The sequence below is a fragment of the Olea europaea genome, chromosome 20 (assembly GCF_002742605.1).
Source record: "Olea europaea var. sylvestris chromosome 20, O_europaea_v1, whole genome shotgun sequence".
In the NCBI taxonomy this organism is placed as follows: Eukaryota; Viridiplantae; Streptophyta; class Magnoliopsida; order Lamiales; family Oleaceae; genus Olea; species Olea europaea.
The window spans coordinates 10,990,255-11,001,543 of NC_036256.1; the positions used below are offsets into that span (position 1 = coordinate 10,990,255).

Consider the following 11,289-nt stretch of genomic DNA (forward strand, 5'->3'; position numbering starts at 1 on the left):
CATTCCCTCTCAATCCCTCGTCCCTGTCAATCTCGCGCCCTCTCTATCTCAATATTGAGCATCGACAAATCTCCAGTCAATGGTCAGGTTGGCAATTACACCCTAAGCAAGATTACGTGTTGTTTAATTGCCCAAAATTTTCCCCTCGTTTTGCATTTCGTTTTACGACTTTTGCTTCAGGTATATGTGCTGAATTTTTTTTTGCTGGGTCTTATAATTATGCAGATTGAGATGGTTGTAATATTGTCTTTCCCTCTTTATAATTTCAATCTTTTACTAATTTTTCACCTTCTGATTGCTGAGTTTGATTTTCACACCGCCAGAATCTGCACAATAGAGACACGGCAGTGTGTGGTTACTGGTTAGTTGCAAATTGAATATATATGGTTCTTGATAAGTTTATAGGGTTCTTGAGGTGAGGGTTATGAGAACTTAAGTAATAAGTCTCAATATCAAATTCCACCCTAAATGTTGAGAATAGGGATATGGGTTTCCAGAAAAAATTCAATAACATGGAATGTTGCTACTGTGACAAGACTGGCCACATGAAGAATAATTATAGAGCACCAAAGAAGATGGGAGAAAAGAATAACAATAGTGCTAATGCGGTGACTAAAGAGGTCCAAAATGCTTTACTCTTTTCAGTTGATAATCTTATTGATTTTTGGGTGATGGATTTAGGAGCTTCTTTTTACACCACTATATATCCTTAAATTTTGGAGAACCATGTTATTGGGAATTATGGATATGCATATCTTGCTGATGGAGAACATATGGATATTGTTGGTACTGATGATGTCAGTTTGAGGATGTGTAATCTGATTTTAGTTTGACAACTGATAATAAAGGTCATAACGTCACTTTGTTGCCTGTTTTCGGAAAGTTACTAACGAAACCATGGTTATTGCTTTAATTCAGAACTCTTTACATCACTTCCAATTGAAAAGAAATGGTTGCAACTCAGCCATTAGTTTTGATTTGTAACACTGTAGGCTGGGACACATAATTGAGAACAAAATAAACGTACATTAAAAGTATTTATATCCAAAGTTGATTGGACCTAGGGCGTAACACTTACAATAAGCCTATGATCAAGCCTTAACTTAACGATGGGGAATAAATGTGGATTGTTAACGTAATTTATAATTGCATGCTTATTAGTGTGTCACTTATTTTAGCATTCAAGATTATGTTCTTTTATTACTTTTCTACAACAAATGAAATAATTTCCTCTCTTGGGATTTCATTATCTGTAGCTGGATTTGTCTTTCGTGCATAAATGAATATGAACTTCCTCTCATTGTAGCTGATTTAAAATACATTAATTACAAAGCTGCAAATAATAAAATATATGCAATTGTTTTCATTTTAAAATCCATGGCATCTTCGATTATGATAATTTATCACATTTTTTTCTTCGTTCCATTCTTATTTCGTAGCAGGAATATGATTGAAAAGCTTATTGCCCTTAAGACTGAGTGATCAGTAATGTGATTATAAACCAAAAAAAGTAATGTTGTTGAATATTAACTAGAAATTTGTGACACAAGGAAAAATTTCATGCTATAAGAGCGTAAATAATTGGAGCAAAAGTTTAGATTTTGAACTTCGTTTGCCTGATGAGATGCCAGAATTTATGATTTAGGTCTATTTATGCTTCCCTAATTTGATAGATCAACGTGACTATACAGACATAACGGATCATGATGGGGACTCTTCATATAAAATATGAATATTTTCTAGTAAAATTTGTATCGTGTATCACTAGATTAAGATCTTAATCTAGCACAAGAGAAATGCAATATCATGTTTTCAGTTCATGCATGCCGACTTTTGATCTTACCATGAGAAATTTCATTGCAAATGCTGTGATGTGGATTATTAGATATCTGAAAGGTGTTCACCATCTTTGAATTGTGTTCACACACCGCAGAACATCTTTATCTACATTTTCTTGAAGCTTTCATTTTGACCACATTCATAAATACGAGAACTTGCAATCCTTTTAATTTTAGCTTCTTCCATTCAAATATAGTGCGTACTTATTTTTGGGCAAATTGCTCCACTATTTTTCAATTGTTGTTCTATTTGGTGAAAAACTATCAACATAGGCTTTAGCAGCAGACGAAGCACCTTAGCTACTAGTGTTTCAGCAAAGTAACTTGGCTTCTTATAGGCCAGCCAAATTCTACATGCCTTACAAGAAACCTAGAATTGAAATTCAAGACGATGAGGAGGTGTGTTTCGTGGTTCCTGATCTTGGATTAATCTATCGTCACCAACTTAATATAATGAATATGTGGCAGAATAAATCAGATCATACACCTTTTCTCCGTAGATATGCTTATATATTAGTTACAATCTTGTTTGCTTTTTTTACTTCTCCCTTGTTTGTGATTGCAAGAATTACTGATTTGGCATTGGAATTAATTTGGCTAAATGAGTGCAGATCTTACTTCTGTATCAGGCACAAAAATGCATGTTGGCATTTGTGATTTCACTGTTTCTTCATTCATTAATATTTTCTAGTTACAACTCCACATAAATTATGGTTATGAGTTCTAATGTTGGCATTTGGATCTTCAGTGGTTGCAAATGCAATTGTTCATCTTGCATTTGGTTACATAACAACACTTACTGTTGACTTAGCTTTTCTCATCGAGGGTCAAACTGAACCAGAGCTCACAGAAAGAATCTTAGGAGCCGTTAGATTTTTTTTCAGCTTAATGCTGCTTCAGCAAGGCATATTGAACTGCATTCTGAGAAGAGCAAGAAGTATGTACCATCGTCTCTTCCAACAAGATTTTGGAAATGACTTGGTCAGGGCTTCTCCCAACTTATTAAGCTAGGTGGTCAAGAAAATGAGTCCAACTCCCATGCGGCACATGTCAATGGACAAAAGTGCTGACAAGTGACAAGTTATTGGTATTACTTTTTGGACACTCGATTAAATTCCTAATGAAAAAGGAGCATTATATTAGCTAGCATACTCCTACAGTGTATCAAGTTACTACTAGATTTCAGAAATTTGACTCCCAGCTTGAAGAAATTATTGCATTTCTGCTTTTAAGTGTGCATCATTGCTAGTAGCTGGGAAATGTAGCCGATAATGACCCACACCAACAAAATAAACCTTATTTTAAATAAATTTGGGATCAGATACCTGAAACATAAAATAACATTGAATCAAATCCTTAACAAACCCATTTGGCCAAGTTGATTTTGTCCTTTCTCTCCCTCCCTCCCTCCCTCTTAACTGGTTCTATTATAATCACCTTACACTTGTAGCAAGGAGCTTCTTTAGGTCTATTGTCTACAAGATATTTTTCAACCACAGTAGTCGACCTTCTTTCAATTTAACCTGAATTGGTATCATGTCCACTAGTCACTATTTATTCATTTAATATGTTGTCCATTCTAGTATGCAAATACAACTTCTGGTGCGTAAATAATCAATAACTTCAATTTGAGCAAGTTTTAATACTGTCAAATACCATGCGAAATTGTTGCTCATGCTTTCATATTTATACAAGCCGACTTTGAGTTTCCACTGTTAAAAAATTATCTTTCTCTGTTTGTCAGAATTATTAATCTCATTTAATCTAAAATTCAATATGCTTCTTGGATGATCTAAATTTGGATATGCATATATTCAAGTCAACTTTGCTTAATACCTGATTGTTTTCGATTTGGCATTTCTTTTGGAATGTTTTATAATAACCTGTCGTGTGCCGAAGATAACTATTACCTCAATTGTACAAATCATATCTCAACTAATTCATTCTCCTTCCAAGCATTTTGAGATTCTTTTCTCGTGCTATCCTTTATAACTTTTGAGTCTTTTGATTACATTATCCTGATATTTGTTTCTCAATCCATTGGCTTAAAAAATTCCTCAACCTTCAAAATTCAGCATCAATCGTTCAAACTTAGCGACCACATACTTGCTGATATTTCGTTTTAACATCCTTAGTCAAATTTTATTTATTTATTTTGGAGATGTGTGTTTTGAAATGAGTGTGGGACACAATTGTTTTTCAATAAATCAATTTCAAACAAGGACATAGAGAGGGTCTTTAACTTTGTGGATGAAGCTCCGGTACAATGATTTTTTTGACATGTATTCACATTTTGGTCAATTACTTGATTGGGAGTTAAATTGAACCACCTTAATGCATTTTCTTTTATACCAGTAGAAGAGATTAATCAGTTTATCACTTGCAGGTCCTGGTTGCCAACTGATATTGCATTCCATGCCCATTAGTAGATAGCAATATATTCTGCAATTCTTCGAAGTGTACGTTGAACCTTCAGCTTCCATTTTCCCAATTGCAAGTTGTACTTGCTTCATGTATATTTATTGTGTGGTATAACTTGGGGGTTATCTAGCCCGTTTGAGGGCAGCAATATATCACTTGATTTTAGCATGATTCTTATGTCTTCATCGTTATTCAATAGTTTCAAAATTCTTTCATTTGTAGTTGCCAAATTTTAGTTCTTCTAAAAGTCTATTTATGTTTATATTTATGAATGACAATGAAATTGCGTCCTATAATGAATTCGGTAATGTTTTTCCCCTTGTTTTACTTTTCATGTGGGATGCAATTTTGGATTCTACAACACTATAAAGTATTACTGGCCGAATTTTTCTTTCCTTCTTTTCTAGTTTTGTTCAATATTCCCTATAAAAACGTAATAAATTTTACCTTTATTATGCATTGGAATAAGCACGGGTATGTCAAGTCAGGCTCCCTAAATTTCTTATTTGAGAAAGAAAATACATAAGACTGAAGAACAATGCCATAAAAAATGTACAAACACACTCACTAGCCACCCTATAATATATGACTCCAGAACCAATTATGATGACCAGAAATCAAAGCTATGAAAGGTTGATGATCACATGCTGTTATATGGTTGAATGTTGAGCAAGAGAAAAATTAGGGACTGGTTCAGGTTGAAAAAATGGTCCATAAAAAAGAGATGTGAACATATTTTTAATAAAAAAACTATCATTAAATAGACCATAAGTGATTTTTTGGCCTTCAATTTAACGTTTTTCAATTAACTAAATGTATTGTTTGTATAAACAATTATATTATATAACTGTTTGAGCCCCAATTTTTGTTCAATATATATTTTGGAATAGTATTTTGATGGAGAATTAATGTATAATTTAAAAATAAGAAAAAAATTTAGATTTGTGTGTAATATTATTTTATTGAACATGTGGTTAAAAATAAAAGAAAAAAAATATATTTTGAAAATAATTGGACCAAACAAAGGCTATATCAAAATAAATAATTTGGGACAGGTTTGGAGTGGAGATCTCATCCCTTGTTCCTACCAACACGCCTCTCGTGATAGAATTTTCTGCTCCATCCCTATTCCACCAACCCGATTAAGAGGGAAATCTTTGTCCCATTTGTGGGTGGGTCCTCATAGGGATCAGGTCTTATGACAAAATATCCATATGGGTAGATATAGTGACAAAATGAATGAAGAGGACAAAAAATGACACAAGTAGTCAATCCCACATTTATATGGAGTGAGACTTAGTTTATAATACAAACAAGGTTTCAGCAGCTGGGGTGACTCTTCCATACGGTGTCATAAGACGTTTGAGATTTATGCTAATCTAAAAAGCAGTAAAAGTAGCCTCCCAGAAGCGACACCTTATCACAACATTTGTTAAATGACCTGATAAATCCGAAGTATTTAAGTACAAATGCACATGGTAGAACAATATTTCTCCCACAAGCAAGATAAGATCAGTACTGAAATATGGCAATGTGCTCATCTGCAAGGTTTTATCGTCCCCTGAAGCTAAGAAATACACAGATGGTATAGAAGAATCTGTCACCGGAAACTCGCTTGGGGAACAATTATAGACTTAAAGATGAGAAACTCAAAATGGAGCAAAACTTATAGAGAAATCAAAAGAGATTCAACTTAGATGAAGTCCATTTCACCGACAAAATTGTCATCCACCCAACAGAATACCAGACTGCAATCACTCTCCTAAAATAGTCTATCTTGAACTTTTGGATCAAAACATGGCATGTCCCCAGAACTAGCATTCCTGAAAAAACAATCAATACTAATGAATAATGAAGAACACCAATATGTGATAAGCTGATGTTATTATCCTCCAGTGGTGACCTTACACTGCAGTATCATAACTTAAACCCACATGTGAATACCCAATGTTCTTCTTCTGTATATAGAACCATATTGCATTACATATTCCTATTATACAACTTGTAGCTGGTTTTTCCCATATCTCATAAAGTAATGATCTTCCCATCTGCACCAACCCAATTACCCAAACACTCTGCAAGGGATTTTGAACTGTAATTTCCTAAAAATTATGTCCAAATATAGTCCAATATACACGAAAACACGAATCTAAAGGCTCAGTGGTTTCAAATTAAGTATGTGAAGAAGCCACACTTAACAAAAATCAATAGAACCCACTTCAAGATTTCCATAAATCAGCAGAGTCAGATTTGATACAATCGATTTTCGTCCAAAATACTACTGAAAATTGTGAAATTTAAAAGGCCTACAATTACTAGAAATCAAAATGAATTGGGTTACTCAGAGATTAAACGATCTACTATCAAATTGCTAAAAACTGTAGGAAATTACTGGAAATCCACATTAATATCAAATAACGAGAAGAGTAATGGATAATCCTATTCTCTTGAAAAAAAGGGGGAATAAGAATGTATTAAAGGTTCATAATTCTAATGTGGCCGAGTCTTTACCAATAAATAATCGTTTTGTGTATTTCATTAGAAATGTGACCTGTTCGTTGGTACTTCAATATTCTCTCTATCTCTCTATGTATATATCTGTACATATATGAAGATGATGGAATACAGAGGAACAGAATAATGGCTATATATGGAGTTTTGTGGAGGTTTTGGGTGGGTGAAGGGAGTGGACAGTGGCCTTATTCAACTCTGCAGCGTTTTTTCGTATTGACAGAAATAACCTTGAGTTATTCATTTCTACCAAACTTGTCCGTTGTCGTTTTGCTAAATTAGGAATTTATCACTTAAAATATTATATATACCTGAGTGATTTACGCCGGTGTTACAACTAGATATATTAAGGATGTTGTGAATCAGGATAGTCCTCAATGTTCAATATCTCATACTGATTCATCCTCAAATTTGAATTAAATCTTCAATGTCAATTTAAAGTTTGGAGACGAATCAAAGTTGAGGGAACTAGCCTTTCAATATTCGTCACAATTCCTATTTTTTGGAATGTTTTTCTAATTTTACTTATTTAGGGATAGGTTTCTCGATGTGGAAGTATTTCTTCTATTTTTCATATAAAAATAGAGTTTCATTTAGTAGCAAGTAAAAAAGAAGGCAAAATAAATTGCAGTAGTGAGCAAAAAGAGAGCAACCTAAAAGTGTAAAAATGTGAAATAGACAAGATGATTTGCCAATTAATAACACTGCTTAGGCATATTTAATTTATATTTACAACATACAGTTAAACATTATAATGTATAATAAAAACAAATAATGAAAAGTTAAGTGGTTTTTGCTCAATTACTTACCAACTATATCAGCATATCATGCCTCTTTAACCATGTCGACCCACTCATTATGTTAGGAATATGTGAAATCTTTGACCACTCAGAATCAGGGCATCTTTCTTCCTTGTACCTCTTCTCCAACAATGGACAGTCAGAAACATATAAACTTTTTAGCATGGTGAGACGTTGCATGGCTTCTTTAGAGGGCATATGCCTAAGCTTTTTTAAGTGATCCAGTCTTAATAATTTAAGAGAGGATAGACCCCCAAACCACTCTGGCAATGCTTCAATTCCAAAATCACCTAAATTCAACCATTCGATCGAAGTGAGATGTTGAAGCTGGTACGGCAATGAGTCCCAATGTTCCCAACCATATAAAGTCAAATTCCGAAGAGATTTGGATTGTTGGATGCCGTCGAGAGCAGCTTGGAATGAATTGAAATCAATTGATTTTGAGAATCTAGCAATGGAGAGTTCTGTTAAGTTGCTAAGACCGCCAATTCCCTTGGGTAAACTCCTCAATTCACAATTTGCTATAGATAAATTTGAGATACAAGGCATTATCCCCAAGTCTGTAGAAAAAGAAACGAGTTTGTCGCAGCTAATCACGAGTAGATACTCCAGACACCTGATGGACTGAATCATTTCACTTGGCAGGCTACTCAAATCAGAGCAATTAATAATTTCAAACCGTCGAAGAGAAGGGGGACCTTTTTGTCCGATTTGACATGAAATTGATTGTAGACTTGGACATCCAGATATACTCAAACACTCAAGAGACCGGAAGCTGTGCAGATCATCAGGTAATTCTCTCAATTTGTCACAATTTCCAATATACAACTTTCGGAGATATATCTGGCTTCCTTTCAAGTGGGGAAGACAAGTGAGCGTTGATATATTCTCGATCGAGAGCTCTTCCAAAGAAGTTAGGTTGCTGCTACTCAAAATCTTTGTCAATGGAAAATCGCTATCCATAGCATCAATCTCCAATTTTTTCAAGCAAGGGAAATGACTTGGAGAAGTATTCAATTTGTGGCAACGTTGAATCTTCAAAACTTCAAGGCAAGGAAATACCTGCTCTTTGCATGTTCGTGTTTGTGCCGTTTCCATCACCTCAGCTTCTGCCCACTCTGTTAGGTTTGGCATGTTCCCTAGAGTGAGTTTTTCAAGTTTTGGGAACATTACTCTTGTCTCTTGGCCACCATAGAATGAATGACCTATGGATCTTACGTTAGTCAAATCCGTTAAGGAAAGATATTTGAGGTGTGGTAGGTGGCCAAACATGGGAATTTCTTCACAATTCTTGCAATCTGTGAAATTGACCTCGATCAATTTATCAAGTTTTAACCAACCATTGCCATCAAGAAACACTTCCATTCTCATAGTCCATGATGGGAAGTTCATGCCTCTGAACCCTACAATTGTCATGCTCTTCAAATTCGGGTGAGGTTGGAGCCCTTCGAGGACATTTTTATCGTTGTTGTTGTCTTCCGAGACATTGTATGTTGTCCACATAAAACTTAACTTATATATCTTTGGCTTTCCAACCAAATCTGCCTTCTTAGCTTCTTCTATACCATTCACTAGTTCAAGATTACGCATCTCCAGTTTGCCTGTTAGATTCTTCAAAAATCCTAGCTCTTCGATTCGGCAGCCTTCCTTGTCACCCACATTAAAAAACTGCAATGTTTGAAGACGAGACAATTTTCCGATTTTAGGCGGCATCTGGAAATCTCTCTCATAAGAATAAAAGTAGAGATGTCTCAAATTTCTCAAGTCACATAGCCTATCTGGAAGCCGTTGAAGTTCGAAGCATGTCACAATCCTTCATGTTTGCAAATTATAGAGCTTGCAAATCGAATCTGGCAAAGTTTTCATTCTATAATTTCCGGATGCATCAAGATATCTCAAATGTATCAACTTTCTAATAGAGTTTGGCAATTCTTCAATGTCTTGGTCACATAACTTTAGAATGTGCAGGTGCTTGAACCATGGCAATTTTTTGCCAGGTAAGCTGTTGTTGGAGAATAATGTGCGCAAATAACTTGCTTTCTCTTTTGTGAATGCTCGTGTTTCCCTTTCTAGCAATTGCTTTGCACGGTATCTAACTTTGGGAATGTCATCAGTAGAGCTATCCTCGACAACAAAGCTTTCTGAATTTGAAACTGAGCATGCAAGATCGTGCACAAGATCATGCATCTTGCAATATTCGATATTTCCATAATCATCCTTTTCAACCTCTTGGAAAAACGAATTTCGCAACAAAATGTTAAAACATGAATTCCCCAAATTCTCCATATTATTATCATGATTATCCGGAAGAAATCCTTCCGCCATCCAGAGTTGGATTAAATCTTCTCTCTCTATTTTTGAATCTTTGGCAAATATTGAACAATAGGCAAAACATTTTTTAAGTAATGGAGAAGATAAACGATCAAAACTTATCTTTAAGATTTGCATCATACTGTCGTGATTTGCTTCATGATCAAGATTTGAAATCCCGATCGCTAGAACTGAATCCCAATCATCTACTTGCTTTCCTTGCAAAGTTCCACCGACCATGTTTGCTGCTAATGGTAGACCTCCACATCTGCAAGCAATCTCCTTCCCAACTTGCTCAAATTGTCCTGGTACTTCTGCATCTCGAAAGGTCCTCGCTTTGATTATAGACCAGCACTCATCATCTTTTAATTGTTTCAAGTTGTATGGATCTCTGTAAGCTTTCACAATTGATGCTACCTCTAGATGACGTGTAGTCACCATGATGACATTTCCCTTATTGGGGTTAACTCCAGCCATAGTATTTTTGAAATCATCCCAAAATTGCCTGTTTTCATTCCAAATATCATCAAGAACAAGTAAGTATTTTTTGCCTCCCAATTTCTCTCGAAGCTTATCCACAACAGCTTGCCTGCTGGCTCCAGGAGAACTTTCTCTTAAGGATTCCAGAATCCTTTTAAAAAGCGTTATCGCATCAAAATTTTCAGAAACACATACCCAGATCCTTTCGTCCAAAAGACTCTTTGTGCTTTGATGATTGAAGACCGATCGAGCTAAGGTTGTCTTGCCTAGCCCTCCCATTCCAACTATGGGAAGGACTGAAATATCCGCATCGTTTGTGTCGGTTATCAGCTTCAAAATTTCTGCTTCATTATCCTTTCTTCCCACGACAATTGGATCATCAGCTATGCTATCAGTTTCCATAACCAGAGGCAAAGAGAGAGAAATGTCAACAACTTTCCGAAGGCCAAGGTCATTAGCTCGTTTGTTTATACCCTCGAAGTTGACATTTATCTCCTTGATTTTATGAGCAATTTTCCATCGGAATGCCAAAGGCCTATAGAAAGAGAAGTTTAAGCACACTTTTGACATCTTCTGGCTCCGGATCTCTCGATGCAAATTTTCATAGTTGATCACATCCAAGACATTATCAGCATCATAAACAACATCTTGAAGGTTATTGAGCCAGAGTTTGACAGCCTCCTCGGTAACTTGGCGTTTCCCAGCATCTTCCAACACTTTTTTGATCATTTTTAGCGAATCACTTAGCTTTCCTAAGTCTTTCTTGAAACCCCACACCAGGCTCAACTCTGCAGTGGCGGATGCAAGCAACTTCTCCACTGTGACTTGAATGGTGGCACTAATAACAGCATCCATTGTGTTGCTTTGGGATTTTGATGTGTGTGTGACTTACTGATTTCGGAGAGAAAGAAAAGACAAATTTACTGAAT

The 11,289-nt window shown here is 35.4% G+C and overlaps 1 protein-coding gene across 1 annotated transcript in view; it reads right to left on the reverse strand.

Moving 5' to 3' along the window:
- LOC111369058 (putative disease resistance protein RGA3) overlaps positions 1 to 11,289 on the reverse strand; it is a 19,226-nt gene extending 7,937 nt beyond the window's left edge. Inside the window, exon 1 of the mRNA XM_022990543.1 lies at positions 9,421 to 11,289. Coding sequence (XP_022846311.1) covers positions 9,421 to 11,215 — 1,795 coding nt within the window. The 5' untranslated portion in view covers positions 11,216 to 11,289. The remainder of the gene's footprint in view (positions 1 to 9,420) is intronic.